Source organism: Monosiga brevicollis, genomic scaffold, assembly GCF_000002865.3.
Source record: "Monosiga brevicollis MX1 MONBRscaffold_33 genomic scaffold, whole genome shotgun sequence".
In the NCBI taxonomy this organism is placed as follows: Eukaryota; class Choanoflagellata; order Craspedida; family Salpingoecidae; genus Monosiga; species Monosiga brevicollis.
This window is the reverse complement of record NW_001865070.1, coordinates 299897-314247: the sequence shown is the minus strand read 5'-3', so window position 1 is coordinate 314247 and position 14351 is coordinate 299897. Positions and strand designations below refer to the sequence as shown.

At 54.6% G+C, this 14351-nt stretch overlaps 4 protein-coding genes across 4 annotated transcripts; 2 read left to right on the top strand and 2 right to left on the bottom strand.

Moving 5' to 3' along the window:
- Positions 1-526: 526 nt before the first annotated feature.
- Positions 527-2949, bottom strand: MONBRDRAFT_34293 (uncharacterized protein; the record flags this gene model as incomplete). Its single annotated transcript, XM_001749730.1, has 6 exons — positions 527-1288; positions 1493-1774; positions 1861-2155; positions 2234-2295; positions 2498-2568; positions 2783-2949. 6 exons carry the CDS (start codon positions 2947-2949, stop codon positions 828-830), a joined length of 1338 nt encoding a protein of 445 aa, XP_001749782.1. The 3' UTR covers positions 527-827.
- A 1752-nt stretch (positions 2950-4701) lies between these two features.
- Positions 4702-6550, top strand: MONBRDRAFT_38881 (uncharacterized protein; the record flags this gene model as incomplete). The annotated part of the gene is made up of 4 exons (XM_001749785.1): positions 4702-4921; positions 5029-5465; positions 5588-6341; positions 6504-6550. The coding sequence occupies 4 exons, from the start codon at positions 4702-4704 to the stop codon at positions 6548-6550; spliced, it is 1458 nt and encodes a 485-aa protein (XP_001749837.1).
- Positions 6551-6916: 366 nt separating this feature from the next.
- Positions 6917-10808, bottom strand: MONBRDRAFT_29325 (uncharacterized protein; the record flags this gene model as incomplete). The annotated part of the gene is made up of 19 exons (XM_001749729.1): positions 6917-7165; positions 7257-7391; positions 7483-7600; positions 7692-7876; positions 7909-7968; positions 8088-8121; positions 8243-8362; positions 8496-8551; positions 8628-8767; positions 8864-8933; positions 9013-9216; positions 9355-9409; positions 9493-9577; positions 9675-9762; positions 9907-9954; positions 10046-10122; positions 10212-10299; positions 10476-10627; positions 10718-10808. The coding sequence occupies 19 exons, from the start codon at positions 10806-10808 to the stop codon at positions 6917-6919; spliced, it is 2055 nt and encodes a 684-aa protein (XP_001749781.1).
- Positions 10809-12875: 2067 nt separating this feature from the next.
- On the top strand, positions 12876-14247 carry MONBRDRAFT_38880 (uncharacterized protein). Its single transcript, XM_001749784.1, has 5 exons — positions 12876-12972; positions 13075-13197; positions 13306-13444; positions 13527-13652; positions 13753-14247. Exons 2-5 carry the CDS (start codon positions 13084-13086, stop codon positions 13776-13778), a joined length of 405 nt encoding a protein of 134 aa, XP_001749836.1. The 5' UTR covers positions 12876-12972; positions 13075-13083; the 3' UTR covers positions 13779-14247.
- Positions 14248-14351: the final 104 nt, after the last annotated feature.

Here is a 14351-nt window from a genome sequence, read left to right as displayed (position 1 = left end):
GACTGCCATCCAAAAGGCGTCTCAAGACGCTTTGTATTGCGCATCACTCAGGCAGGAACAAGCAAATGCAAAAATATGGACAGGGAACCCTTGAAAACACATGCACCCAGGCGCAAGACCACCAGACGGGAATCGGCGCAGGGTCAACAGGGGCGCAGAAAGATGAAAAGCGAGGGCAAGAAAGGACGCCAGTCAAGCCAGAAGAACTTTAAAGCAGCCATAACCAGACAGCTCCGTGTGTAGACTCATGTCAGGGACGGCAGTAGCAGGGACACCAGAAACAGCAGAAGCAGCCGGAGCAGGGGCAGCAGGAGCAGCCGGATGGACGTACCGCCTTTTCCCCTTGATGTCTCGTCGTGACCGTCGTGGTGTTGAATGGCGGTGGCCACCGAAAACAGAGACTGCCCGAGACTGGTGGAGACTGGGGGAGACTCGGCTGGTGGTCACACTTTCCCTTGGTGCTACCACATGTACATCATTGGCTTAAATTTTAAAAACAACAAGCGCATGGTTTGTCTGACAATTTGGCGTCGAATGAATTGGCGCGCGTGATTCGCGACCGCGCACGTTCAGCCAGATCAGGCGCATCAAAAGAAAGGTCATGGTGTGGCCTTGGAAAGCCGTGCGCCATGGGCGTTATGTTTAAATGTGAGCACTACAAAAGAAGAGTCAAGGGGTACGCTGAACACGGATCATGTACACCTTCGTAATCTATAACAGTTTGTGGGATGCCACCAGCTGGCTCGGCTCAAGATTTGAATGGCCCAAAATTTGCATCCGGGCCTCACAGCGAGAAATTGCACCAGCAGGTCAAATCAAGGTTCTTCTTATTGTTCAGTTGGCGTCGAGGTCAGGAGCTCGGGCATCTTGTTCGCCGGCAGGTAGGTGTCCTTGCCAGGGAAGCCAGCGCCTGTTTGAAGCTTTTTACTGTACCAATCATACCAGGCCACAAAATTATCCACGCCGTCTTGAGTAGCCACGCGTGGCGCATAACCCAGCTTACGCATGGCATGGGAGGTGTTGGCAAAGGTCACCATCAGCTCGGCGTCATGAGCTGGCATATCATGTCGATCAGCCTTTTTCTGGAGTGCCGATTCAACCATTTCAATAAACTGGGGCACGGAAACGGGTTCGCCGCGACCAATATTGAAGACGTCATAGGGTGCCGCATGCTTCATGGCGCGCATAAAACCATCCACAATGTCATCCACGTGGGTAAAGTCACGGCGCATCTCCTCATTATTGGCGGTATGGTAGACATCGATGGGCAAGCCCCGAGAAATGCGATCTGTGGCACGTGTGTCGAATCATAGCAAGCGTGAGACACGCACACAGGCTCCAATTCAGAATGCGTGACAATGTGTGTGTGTGTGTGTGTGTGTGTGTGTGTGTGTGTGCGGGCGAATGACGGCCATGCTGCGGCACCAGTGACAATGGGCATGGTGCGCAGGCCACCAGCCTGGACCCTTAAAAATGAGCCAAAAAGTCCTACCGGTGAAGATGTAAGGCGCCATGTCCGGGCGGCCAAAAGGGCCAAACACGGTAAAGAAGCGAAGACCGGTGGCCTTGACGCCGTAAAGATGATTGTAGGCATGTGCCAGAAGCTCATTCATGCGCTTGGTGGCACCATACACGTTGGTGGGCCGGTCCGAGCACTCATCCTCGGTGAAGGGAATGCTAGCCCCCTTTCCATAGACAGATGAGCTGCTGGCATAGACCAAAGGCACCTCCGGGGTATGCCGAAGCAGCTCAAGCATGGTGACGAAGCAGTCCACTGCACACGCAAAAAACAAATGAGAGACAGTGAGCCTCGCCCTCGAGGAACCTCGACCTCACATGGAACGGGGGAGCCAAACAGACCGTTGGAGTGAACGTATTGGTGAGGGTGGTTGACGGAATACCGCACCCCGGCTTGTGCAGCAAGGTGACCGATATAATCGAATTTGTAGCGAGCATGGAGCGTTTTGAGCATGCTCTCGTCACAGATGTCGACATTGAGCATTACAACGCCCAAGCGTTCGAGCTTGTGTGCGCGAGCCTCCTTCAGGGTGACGTCGTAGTAGTCGTTGAACGAGTCAATTCCAACCACCACATTGTTAAGTTCCCGAAGACTGGCGGCAAGATGGTAGCCGATGAAGCCTGCCGCACCGGTCACCTGCTCAAGTCACAATGTCGGCGTCAATGAGAGTGGCAAGATGGCGGGGCACGACAGGGGCGCGGAACAAGAACATACGAGGATGGTCGAGTCGGAGGGATATGCGGAAAGGTCCGTAATGTCCATTTGCTTGAGATAAGCTACACCCAAATGCCGAAGGAAAGGCAGTGAATCAGGATATCTTGGACAGTGCAATGGGCATGCAGGAAAAAAAAAAAAGAGACAAGACGGGTCCGGTGGGGACAAAGGGCAAGCACGACGTATGCAAAAGTTGCACTCGCCGGTACCTTCTCTCCAGATCAGACACAAGAATACCCCCCATGGAATGGTAGCATGACCAACCTGAGCTCACCGCCACCAGGGCTGATAGCACGGCAATACATCTCATGCTGGCGTGGCGTTTCAGAAAAGGGCTGCGTGCGAGGGGAGCAGGGGGCGCACGAACACGCGGCGGCCAAGCTCGAGCTTTCAGCTCCGCGACGATATACCCCAGCACCGGAGACTACGACGTGCTTCAGGCCAACCAGCGCTTATCTCAAACCCAACTGCACCTCCAACTCCCAATGACCTTGAGCTGCCGAGTGACGGCCAAGATCACACACAACACGGGAAAAAAAAAGAATTAACTGGAGAGGCGAAGAGAGAGAGAAGAGAGAGAGAGTTTGAGTGAGAGAGAGAGAGTTTGAGTGAGAGAGAGAAAGTTTGAGAGAGAGAGAGAGAGCTTGAGAGAGAGCTTGAGAGAGAGAGAGAGTTTGAGAGAGAGTTTGAGAGAGAGCGAGCAACAAAGGGAGCATGCACGCGAGGCAACCAGCCAAGACTCGACGTCAGACAGATGACACACGTCCCTTATACACAACGAACCTTTCATCACACTTGAAACGTCTTTGATTAATATAATCAAGCTAAAACATCACACTTAGCTTGATTGTTATCATACCCTTGAGACGGTCTCACATGTAATGATGATGATGTTTGATGAAGCGGAGGAGGCGGCACATAGCACGTTCGGCGACGTGTTAGAGTTCTCCTGCCACCCGTCACTGGCAGGCGCTCGCTGGCTGTAGCACCGGAGCGTCTTGGCGTCCAGCTTCTAGTCTCCCAGCCCGAGCGCTCGGTGTGCTCGTCCGTGCACAGCCCCGCTGGCCCTCTGAACGGCTCCCCTGATTAATGTGTCGTGTTGGCAGCACCACCCAAACCCCAAAAGTAAAATACTAAACCACATATAAAAGTATTTTACTTTTCTCGCATCGGAAGATGGCACAACGACGTCCGATGCCGCCCTGGGCCACTGGCGGGCCCGGGCTTGGTCCAAGACCACCGCTGCCCTCGCACCAGCAGGTACCGCCGCCGCACCAGCAGCAGCCGCAGCAGCGTCAGCCACAGCAACAGCCACCGCCGCCGCATATGCATGCGCGGGGCGGGCATGGTATGCCCTTGCCGCCACATCAACGTCCTTTTTCGGGACCCGCCCCGCCCGGTCATCATGGCATGGGCCCAGCCCATCTCATGCCTCCCAAGCGTCCGCGGTACGTCATGTGCCCGAGCAACCCTGCGGTATTTGCACCGCCAGCACGTGAAATTTGCACCAGCCCATCTGCTGGTCGACAAACCCGATTGTCCATTTAGCAAGGAGCGACAGCACAGTCGAGCCCCGGCCTCTCATCAGAACGGCATGCATGCGTCGTCATAGATTCGATGGTGGAGGTGACCGGCCAGTCCCACCCCGCGAAGGTTATTACCCAAGCAACTTTCCACCCACGGGTGGCGGGCCCCCGCTGCCCTTTACAAGTCCGCACCCGCCCCCAAACTCGCATGCGCATAGTGGTCCGCCACCCCGGCCAGGCCCGACATCACAGGGCCCTGGCCCTGGCCCCAACCCTGGTGGTCGGGCACCCTTGCCTGTTTCTGAAAACTTCCCTCCTCGCTTCGAGCGCCGTGGGCCCCCACCTTCAATGACAACACCGCCCCTGCCCTTTACGCGACCCAAAGCTGGGCGGGAGCCACGTCCAGCTCCATCGGTGCAGGAGCCGGGCATCACATCCGTCCGGCCCACCCGTGACGTCCCGCCCATGGCGACTGCCGATCGTGATCGGTAAATTATTGCTGTTTCCGTCAGTTTTTCATCACACATCTAGCGCATCACGTGACAGCTAACTGAGACGACGCTTTGCCGCACTCGCAGCCCGGACCGAGACGATACCAATCGAGGCGCCCTCCTCAGCTTTCGCCAGTGGGTCATCCAGCGAACAGATGACCGGTTCGTACAGAATTCCTTACTCTCTCTTTTGCTCCTGCATGCTCCCGTTTGGCCGTGCCCTGTTCTTGGGGACCAATAACGTAAAGGTGATGCTACATGGTACGCCCAGGCTGGATGCTGATGCTGCCCCTGGCCTCTTTCGAGCCTACCGATGTGCGGCTGAGAAGCGTGATCTGTTAACCTTCTTTCATGCGTTCAAGGTCAGCTTCTCCTGCTCCTACAAGCTGTCCTCTTTGCAGCTCCAGCTGGCTGACGACGCGACAAGTAGAACTGACGATCAGACCTTGCCATGCCCCAGGATAAGCCGATGCTCCAAGACATCTACTCGCCAAGAGCCGTCAAAGCGCGCCAAGCCATTGTGACTGCTGGACGGGAACAGCGTCTCGAAATATTTTGCGAAGCACTTGAGATGGGCCAACTGGACAACCTTCATCTTGACACTGCCCACGAGGCAGAAGCCATGGCCATCCTGTCAACGTTGCACCAAAGCCTAGACCTGGACCCTGACGGTACGCGCGACAACATTGCCTTCCGTCCACCACGAATGGTTCAAGACTGGGGGCCCACTCACGCCCTTGCACACTACTCTGGGATCCGCGCGTCAATTTCGTTTTAGAGCCTCGACAACCCATACCTCTGTCGAGTGAGGATGCTGCCCGATTTCAGATCCGAGTTGATCGGCGAGCAGCAGCCACTAATACCGGAACTCTCCCTTCAACCACGTCCGAAGCCCAGCCGGCGACCCCAGCATCGTCGACACCCAATACGGCTGCATCCTCCGAGTTTAAGGAGCCAGGCGAGCTGGAAGGCGAAGGCGAAGGCAAAAGCCCAAGCCACAAAGGTGTCGCAGAGCACACATCGGCTGATGTGCCGGCTGATGACGCTTCTACCACAAGCGCGCAGCCCGTGCCCATCGACCCAACACAAACCATCACACTGCATTCGCCCTACGTGCCAGATGAGCAGCACCAGAGCGATATTTTGACTGCCCTGCGCAGCATTCCTGGCTTTCGCCGAGCTCACTTCTCCAAGCCTTCGGACGGCCGTCGCAAGGTTTGTCGAATCTTCTTGCTTGCGCCAGGCCGAGGTCACAGAGATATGCCAAGCTTGCTTTGCTCCTCGTCTTGCGCGCCCTAATGAGCCACTCCTTGCTTCCCTCCATTTGGGCAAAACAGCGAATGGCTTGGGCCACATTCTTTGCTGCGCCAGACGTTCCAACCCATCTCAAGATTGAGGTGACGGGCGCGGGATACATTGAGTTTCGCCAGACTGATGCCACCTATCGCCCCATTCGCAAGGGCACAGTCACTTTGCAGCCCAAACACGACCTTGAGCTGGCACGTTTGCTGGCCCAACACCTCGATCAGCGCGCCTGGAACCGGGCCGTCTGTCCGATTGATGATGCGCATGCGCATGCCTTGAGTCACTACGCTCTCTATCTTCGACTTGTGCACAGCTACGACTTGTATGGGCAGGTTGATTTTTCTGAGGAGCACCTGCGTTGCGATCGCCTGCGGGCCATGACCCTGCCTCTGCCTTGTGCTGAGCCCTCAGATGAGGCCTCAGCCGGGGACGGAATGTCCAGCCCAGATGCGCCAGCCTGGCACCAGACGGTTCGCACTAGCTTGTTGGAGTCTGCGGAGGATACTCGCGCCAGCGAATTGGGCGCTGAATCCCCTGAGCGGGCTCGTGCCAAGCTTAAGGACCAATCCTTTACGCTACTGGACGATAACGTGTGCCAGTGTCGCCTATGCGAGAAAAAGTTTCGTGGTGCCGAGTTTGTGCGCAAGCACCTGGACAACAAACACGCCGCAGCCTTTGATACGGCCGCACATGAAGCGGAGATGTACCGTGCCTACCTCCTGGACAGACATCGGCCCCACTTTCATGTTCGAGAACCCGTGTCCTTGGATCCTGCACCGGCCTACGGTGAGTTTTGCAGACTTCTCTCATCAATTTTCGCGCCGAAACCGAGCAGGGGGAGGGAGGGAGGATATGCTTTGTCAACCAGGTGGACGGCTCCAACATCGGTTGGCCAGATATTGTTCTTGTTTTTCTCACAACCTGGGTGTATGCATTGCCTTGGTGTAGCAAATGTCACGCTTCGCGAGCTGACAGACGCCGCCGGTGCACGCTGATGCCCCGCTACAGGCGAAAAATGGGGAAATCCGAGTTGTCATAAACCAGAGCAGCCTAACATGGATGTGCAATACAAGCAGGAGTACATGCAAAACAGCCGGCATCATTGAGTTGACGTGCGCGAGGCGCAGCAGTTGCGACCATGGGATCTGGTGTTGGTTTGAGATTTTAATCAAGTCTGAGTCAAACGAGCCTCTCACCTTTTCACCCTGAAAGCGCCCGAGCTTGGCAATCTGGCAAACGACCATGTTTGTTTTGCACACTTGCAGCCATTGCTGTACCGTCTATATTTGTGCAGCATTTGCAATGCACGTTCCAGCGCATGCATCCATGCCATGAGAATTGACACGAGCATGTCTGGCAACTCAGCCGTGCGGGCCGCGACAGCAAGGCAGGGGACGCACAGCAGATGTCGGGTAGGGATCGGGCTTTTGCTGATCCAAGATGGCATCAATGGAGGCCATCACACCCTTATAGGTCTTGATCGCTTCATCAAAGAGTTCTGGCACGTCAAGCTTGTCCATGGCCGTCAACTCCTCCGTGTATGTGGTGTAGTAGCCCGGCGGAGGCATTTCCAAAATACCAAAGGGTGCAAAGCGGTGCGAAAACAGGCACTATGCAAACAAAGCCACGCAGAGACAACAAGAATAAGCTTCGCGCGAGCCGAATGGGGTCTGCAAATGTACCACACGAGAGTGGTCATACTTGTTCGTTAATGAAATCTGTGTTGAAGGCATGCAAGCGTCCAGCCTTGCCCGCGGCGTGTAGGATGAGTACACTTGCTCGCGCCAGGCCAAAGATGCAATCATAAACGTGCCATTGCATGGTCGGAGAAACGGCCTGGGCAAACAACAAGAGAGTGTGAGATAGGACCAGGGTCCATGACCCGAGGTAGGTGGACATGTCAAAAAGCTTTAAGCAACCATGTCACCTTGGGTTGATGCTTCTTCTTGCTCTTGCCCTTGCCCTTGGCTTCTGCTTGCACCTGAAGACTGCGAAAGGCCTTGCTGAAGCATTGCGAGGTCCAGCGCGACATGTACTCCATGTACCTAAAAAGCCATTGCCAAGAACATACAAGCACACTCAGTAAGGGCTGAGCATATCGTCGGGCATATCGTGTCGCTGGAGCCAGGGACGCACCAGTAGACCATCTTGAGCTCATGTTGCTGATAGAGATTCAGAAGCAGGCCAGCACGCAAAAAGTCAATGCCCCAGACAGCAGATCGCCACCCGACCCACACCGACAAAGCGTGCGGATCCACCTGAGGGAAGGGGAAAGAAGAGGGCGCATGCGGTGAGAGCATATACTTGTTGCAGAACACCGCCTATGAAACACGAAGCAATGATGCGCTCGTACTAGGTTGGCATCAACGGAGCTGGGCTGATGGTGCCGGCAGGTGGCATCTGTCAAGGTGGCCTGCGGAGAGGCACAAGTCGTGCAACGAGCACGGGTAAGTTGGGCAAGGCGCATGCGTCACAAAGCCCCTTGTTGCCGCCCCCAGCCTTGGGATCACACAAGAGAGCAAAAGGACGTACGCGAGCATACAGAGCTTGCAGCTTAAAAGGGAATCTATGCACGTGAGGGATTGTATGTGAGGTCAGCCCCGTTTACGCTCGGGGCAGCATGGGCAGCGGCGTCGCCGCCGCCAGGGGACAATTGATGGCCCAGCTGGGCAACCTGAGGTACCTACTTGGCAAGGCGGCGATGCTGGCGCCCTCCGTTTTCGCAGCAGAGGTTAATCTTGGCCATGGTTGTTTCGACTGCTTCCGCCAAGAAGGTTTGAACGGCCAGTTGCGCCTCCTCAGACAGGCTATATTGATACCGCCCACAACATGCAGTTTAGAATTCAAAATGGCAGCCATCATCTGTTGTGCATACATGTGGGACAAAAGCGGGAAGGGGGGAACAGGTGATGTCCCAGGAAGGGCGACACAACAACTGACTCTGTCTTATGGACAAGGCACCAGGCGCCATTGAAACTGACGATGGCTTCGTGTACCTACAGAAGAGTCGTTGATGCAAGCTGAGAAACCAAAGGAATTGGGTCCGTCTCCGCCACGCATCGAGTAGCCTACCTGACGACTGAGGTCCAAGCGGCCAAAAAGCTTGCGCTCATCGCTGGGCAGCACGATTTGCCGGATAAACATGCGGGCAAAAAAATTGGCCTGGCGTTGACGAAAGCCTTCGAGACTCAGCATGATATTTGACAGGGTTTCTAAACGCAGGCCCAAGCAATCCAGATTTGAGATGCGTTTGCAGCGCTGGCGGAGCATGACTGTGACAGTTTGTGAGCACATTTGACAGCACATACCGCCTGAAGTCTCAAATTGAGCGACCGTGTCACGAATGACACCAATGTCATTACGTAAACGTTCAAGTCCCTAATCGTTTCAAAGTCGGATGAACAGGGCGCAGGTCAACCACGAGGTAACAGCTGGTCAGATTGGTGCGTTTGCAGACCTGGATTGCCGTGAGTGAGTCGAGCTGGCGTGTGGGGCCGCTGGCTTGAAGGTGCTGAAAAGCATGGTCCTGCCATGGCTGGGCTTTGGGAGCTTGTTGAAAGCCAGAGTCTTGTAGCACATGTTCAAGGTGATTGGCCAGTGTCAAGAGTTCCTTGACCAAATCATCCAGCTTTTGCAGGCATGATTCAAGCACTTTGAGGTCCTGAGTCACGATTCAGGAAAGGTCGAGAAGGCAGGGCATGGGTGAGCACAGGACCCACGCAGAGTTTGATAAGCAATGGAGAAGAAAGCGCGCGCGTAGAACAGCGTGAGAATACGGAGGTGTCGTGAAAGAACAGACCGCAGGTGCATGGATGGTTTCCATCAGGTCCAAGAGCAAGCCAAGCGTGCGTAGGCTACGTGCAACAAGATGCGTGAGACGGGCAGGTGTGGTTCATCCCAAGAGGGCAAACGAGCTCAAAGAGCTGCGCGCACTCACATGAGCAGAAGCAAGCGGCCGTCCGAAGAATCATCAGTCGGGAAGGTTTTGTCCGTTTGACTCGCCAAAGCTCGCAGAAATTGAGCTAAAGAAAGTGCATCATGCGGGCAGCATGATGATAAAGAGAGGAAGGAAAGCTGATGGGCCGTGGGTACTTTGGCGCAGTGTGGTCAAGTACCAACCAGTCGTTTTCTTGCTGATGTGAGCAGCATTGATCCCATGAAGCTGAGGGTTGAAATCTTCCTCCGAGTGAATGCCTGTCTGGCGTGCCTGAGGGCAGGTGACGCAAGGTTCACAATCGCGCTTGAGATGGTGATGACCACGATGAAGAATATAACGACAACGACGACGATGACGTATTGAAAGCGCACGCGCTGCCGTTACAATTGGAACCGCCAGGGAAGACAAGCTTACAGTCTCGACGGTCAGCATGACAAGCCGAACGGCAGCACTGCAGAGGAGCTGTGGAATGTACGATCGAGTTGGTGTTGTCAAACTAGGCCAGATTCTTAGCGAGATAATCGGGTTCAAGGCAGGTTGGGCGCCGACCCACCTTCATCGAGCGATCCTCGAGACACGAAGCATTGACGAGGTACATGCAGTTCATGATGGTGACGGGTAGGGCATTGCCTATGGGTGTTGAAAACCGGCAAACGTGGTTGAGGAGGAAGAGGATTGCGACAGAGCTGGTCGTTCGTGCCAGGAATCAACGGGAGCACCTCGGAGCCAAGCCAGATAGGCTTGAAGGATTCGCGCTGCGATGTAGGTGTATTGACGCGGAGTGAACTCTCCAACGGGAAGGCCAGCCTAAGGAAGCCAGTCCGCACGCAGGAAAAAAGAAAGAGGCAGTCGGAGCCAGTTGGGAGGTCAAATGGCCAAATGTTGCAGTGAAGGAGCAGAGACGCGAGAGGCCCTGGCGCGGCCAGGCGGGAAAGGGGAAGCGCACAGACAGTTCAACCCTTGTGTTGGATTGGGAAACAAACCGATAGTGCGTCCTCGAGGGAGATGCTGCACTCATTTTCGGGAAGAAGCTGGCTGCAGCCGGCATCGGTACGGGGGTCGCCAAGCTCGACCGAGGTCAAAGCTTTGTAAAAAGTGAAGTTGTCGCTGGTTAGCAGCTCGTCAGTGGTCATGTCTATCCAAGGGCAGGCAAGGTGGCGGGACTCCAAATGACGAGGTTGATCCGGGCAACATCAGCAAATTCAGCGCGATGCGGCTCGCGGACCTGCAGTAGCTCGCCGGAGAAGATCCATGATATCCGTAGCATCCGCCTCTGCCAGCGGTGGCTGTGGCAAGTCTGAGGTCGTCGCTGCCATGGTGTCAAGTTGGCCTGGCTATGTTGCGGACGAGCACGGGCACCACGGTGGATGAACACAAGCAGAAAGAGCAGGAAAGCCAGGTGCGGCAAAAGAAGGAAAACAAGAAAGGAAAAAAAAAAAAAAAAGCCCACAACGCCGTGTCCCAGGCAGTCCATCATCCCAGCGGCAACAGCCAGAAACACATGGCTGAGGCTGAGGCTGAGGCTGAGGCTGAGGCTGAGGCTGAGGCGCGCTCACCTCCCAGGAGGGGTCGAGCCCGTGTTCTCGTCCCGGTTCTCGTCGCGCTCGTCCGCGGCCACAATAATCTGACATTTCGACTGCTTGATTTGCTCCATTTGCTCCATTTGCTCCACTTTTTGTCTGACTTTTGAATCTGACATTCCGCTTTGTGTTGTGGTCACATGCTAAAACAATGTTGCTTTGTTCGTACGTGAGGGTATGCTCTCTTTGAGTGATGAGCTGGGGTAGCTCTCTCTAAAGTCCCCTTGGTCAGCGTGTCTCTCTGGTTTCCCGTCTGTTTCTCCCTGTCTCCACAACACACGACGCACACAATCTCTGGTTTTCCATATCTTTCACCCCCTGTCTCTAGCAATTTGCTGCGTGTGGCTCGTACCTCTGACTTTGTTCATTGTTCTCGCGGAGGCAGCAGAGTTTTTTTTGTGGCGCGCGCATCGCGTCAAAGAGCCGTTTGGGTCGCAAGACGCATTGTGGTGTTTGGAACTCGGGTCAGAAGGAGAAGCTGCTTGACAATGGCGATGGCACAGGGTGAGGATGTGAATGCGGCGTCCTCGTCGGCGCTGCTGAATGATCCCAAGACCATGGACCAGCTCTACTCGATGCTCGATGATGAGGAGGAGGCCAACGTGGCCCCGGGATCGGAGGAGAAGGCCAAGGCCTCCTTGAGTCGGGACCTCTCGGGTGCGAATAACCAACGACGCAAGCTGTCGCTTCCCAAGCTCGGCCGCAAGGCGCAGGCTGATCTGGAAACGCTACCCTGAACCAAATCATGGTCAAGCTTTTGACTTGATGGCCATCCATCTGGCGCATGCCATGTCCGTTGTTCTGATGTTGAGCGCTTGCTGCTCTTCAGCTTGTGTGTGTTCTATTTGAGCCCGTGTCTTGATTGCCCTGTCTCCATTATCTTTTTATCTTGCCCGTGGTTTGTAAGGGCATGCATGTGTTTGAAGCCGTGGTCACCACCCTGCCTTGCTGGCGGTATGTGGCATTGGCGTTTTAACTGATACTTCAGCTTTGTTTTTGTTTTGAAAGGGTTTGTTTGCTGTGCTCTGTGGCCTCTGGATTCCGGTCCCTTTGCTGCGGCTTCTGAAGGCACACACTGAGAGCCAGTTTTGCTTTTGACATGACATGACTCTTTTTCTTTTCTTTTTTTAGTTTTTAGCGTGATTGACGCGTGCATCCTGCTCGCGTCCGACAAGCCGTTACTTGGCCACTCACTCTGTGTGGCTGTGAATCCCATTTGAGCCCCCTTGGCACGATTTTCATCAGCTCTTCTTACTTTTGTTTTTTCCACAGAGATGGATTCTTCTCGCCCATGGCCACTCTGCCAATTGATACCGAAACCGAAACAGTCATGGCCGCCATTTGCGAAGGAGCTCCCCGCCTCTCCCTCCTCCCAGCACCAGTAACAACACAACATTCCATTCCAGCAGAGAGAGGAGATGGACAGCTCACTGCTTTCGCAAATCCATGTTGATAGCCAAAAGTTTTACTTCTGTGAACTTGCCAGCACTGAAACAACAAACAGAACCGCTTCATCCACATCGTGAAAACACCCCTCGGCTCTTAAATACTACAGCCCGGCCTTCCAAGGCGTTTTAGCTTGAAAATCTCACTGGTTTCGCCACATCATACTTTTAGTGTATAATTCTTACCGCTGAATACATAACTTCTTCTCACTCCTTCCTACCCACGTTTGCGCAGCGAGAGAGATAAAACCGGACAAAGTTGTCGCAGCTTCAGAGAGAGAGAGAGCGAGAGAGCGAGAGAGCGAGCACGCGGTCGTTTGGTCACTTGTTCTCTTTTCAAGCTGAAGCTGCGACGTGTGCTCATCTGTCTGGGCTGTGGGGTCGGATCGTCCTCTTCCCTCCTCCTCGCCTCGCCTCTCCTCTCCTCTCTCTTCGCTCTTTATCTCTCTGAATAGGTGCGTGTCGTGACTTGTGGATAAGTGGGCAAGGATAGCGCGTGAGCTCTCGAATATGCTCAACGTGGTCGATTCATCATCCATCATTTGTCAATGCAACAGACCGTCGGCATGGGGGCCTTCAACCTCGGCAGCAAGAAAAAGTCGGAGCAAGTCCGCCAGGAGCGTCGTCAGCGCACCCGTGTCATGAAGCGCCAACAGCAGGCTGCCAAGGCCAAGGCCGAGGTATGTCTTTATCCTGGCACGCTGCCCTCACTGTGCAAGTTTTCCCGCGCCTTTTCTGTGCCGTCATCCTCATTTTCTGTTTTGCACATGACGACGTGCTTGGTCCAGCCGAACGATGCAACGCTGGCCCAGCAAAACCGCAGCAACCCCAAAAGCCACGCGCGCACTTCCAACAAGCGTGCGCGCAAAATGAAGACCCGCACCATCAACGAGCTGCGCGCTCATGGTGCCGAGGTTATCCGTGAAGGTGAGCTCAGCCTGGCTTGCTCGAGTCGAACAAGCTTTGCATCAAGGATTGTTCTGCTCACCCGCCTTTTTGCTGTTGGAAGACAAGGACAAGGGTGCCATCGTCATGGCTCGCAATACTCGTGACCAACGCATCGTGTGGGCTGAGACTATCCGCGCCATCGATGAGCGCCAACCTTTTGCCCGCCCCGGTGGCACCACCCTGGGAGGTTTGTTTGTGATCTCGCATCGACACGTCTGCGCCTGCTCGCCTGTCCAGCCTGCCAGCCCAAAGCTCATGCCTTTGGCCCGTGTACTTTAACCCACTAGCTCCCACCACATTCACATCGGCCTGAACTATATTGAGCTTCAAGCACTCCCAAAATGTCAACCCATAAGCCAAGGCGCAACATTCATTTGCCGCACATGGTGCAATCGGTTGGACCAAGAGTCCCAACCATGCAAGGGAGATAAAAGTGTGTTTTGTTGTTATGGATCGAGATCTCATGAGAGCCGTGCTCTGCTTGTCTCCATCTCTGCTCCTCCATCGTCTTTGAATCTTTTCGTTCTCTACTCTTTTAAACCCCGTCTCGCTTCGCTCAAAAGCTCTATTTCTCGTCTCTGCTGGACCGAGGCCATGGGGGCCTGTTGCCAGCTGACACTTGGTGAGACCAAAATGTGCTGTCGTGCCCGCGCGGTTTGTTTTGTCAATCATAGCATACGTGAATTTACAAAGGTGTCTTTCAAACCACCATCACGGCGGCGTTTCACAAACAAGTCTTCCGTTCATACACACGCACGCACACAAGTTGAACGATGAAACATACAATCTGTCTCTGGTCTTCTTGACTATCGATCGGCTAACAACAACAACAACAACCATCTCAGGGCAAAGACGCACTGAAGGCTCCACTCATGCTCAAGCCCTC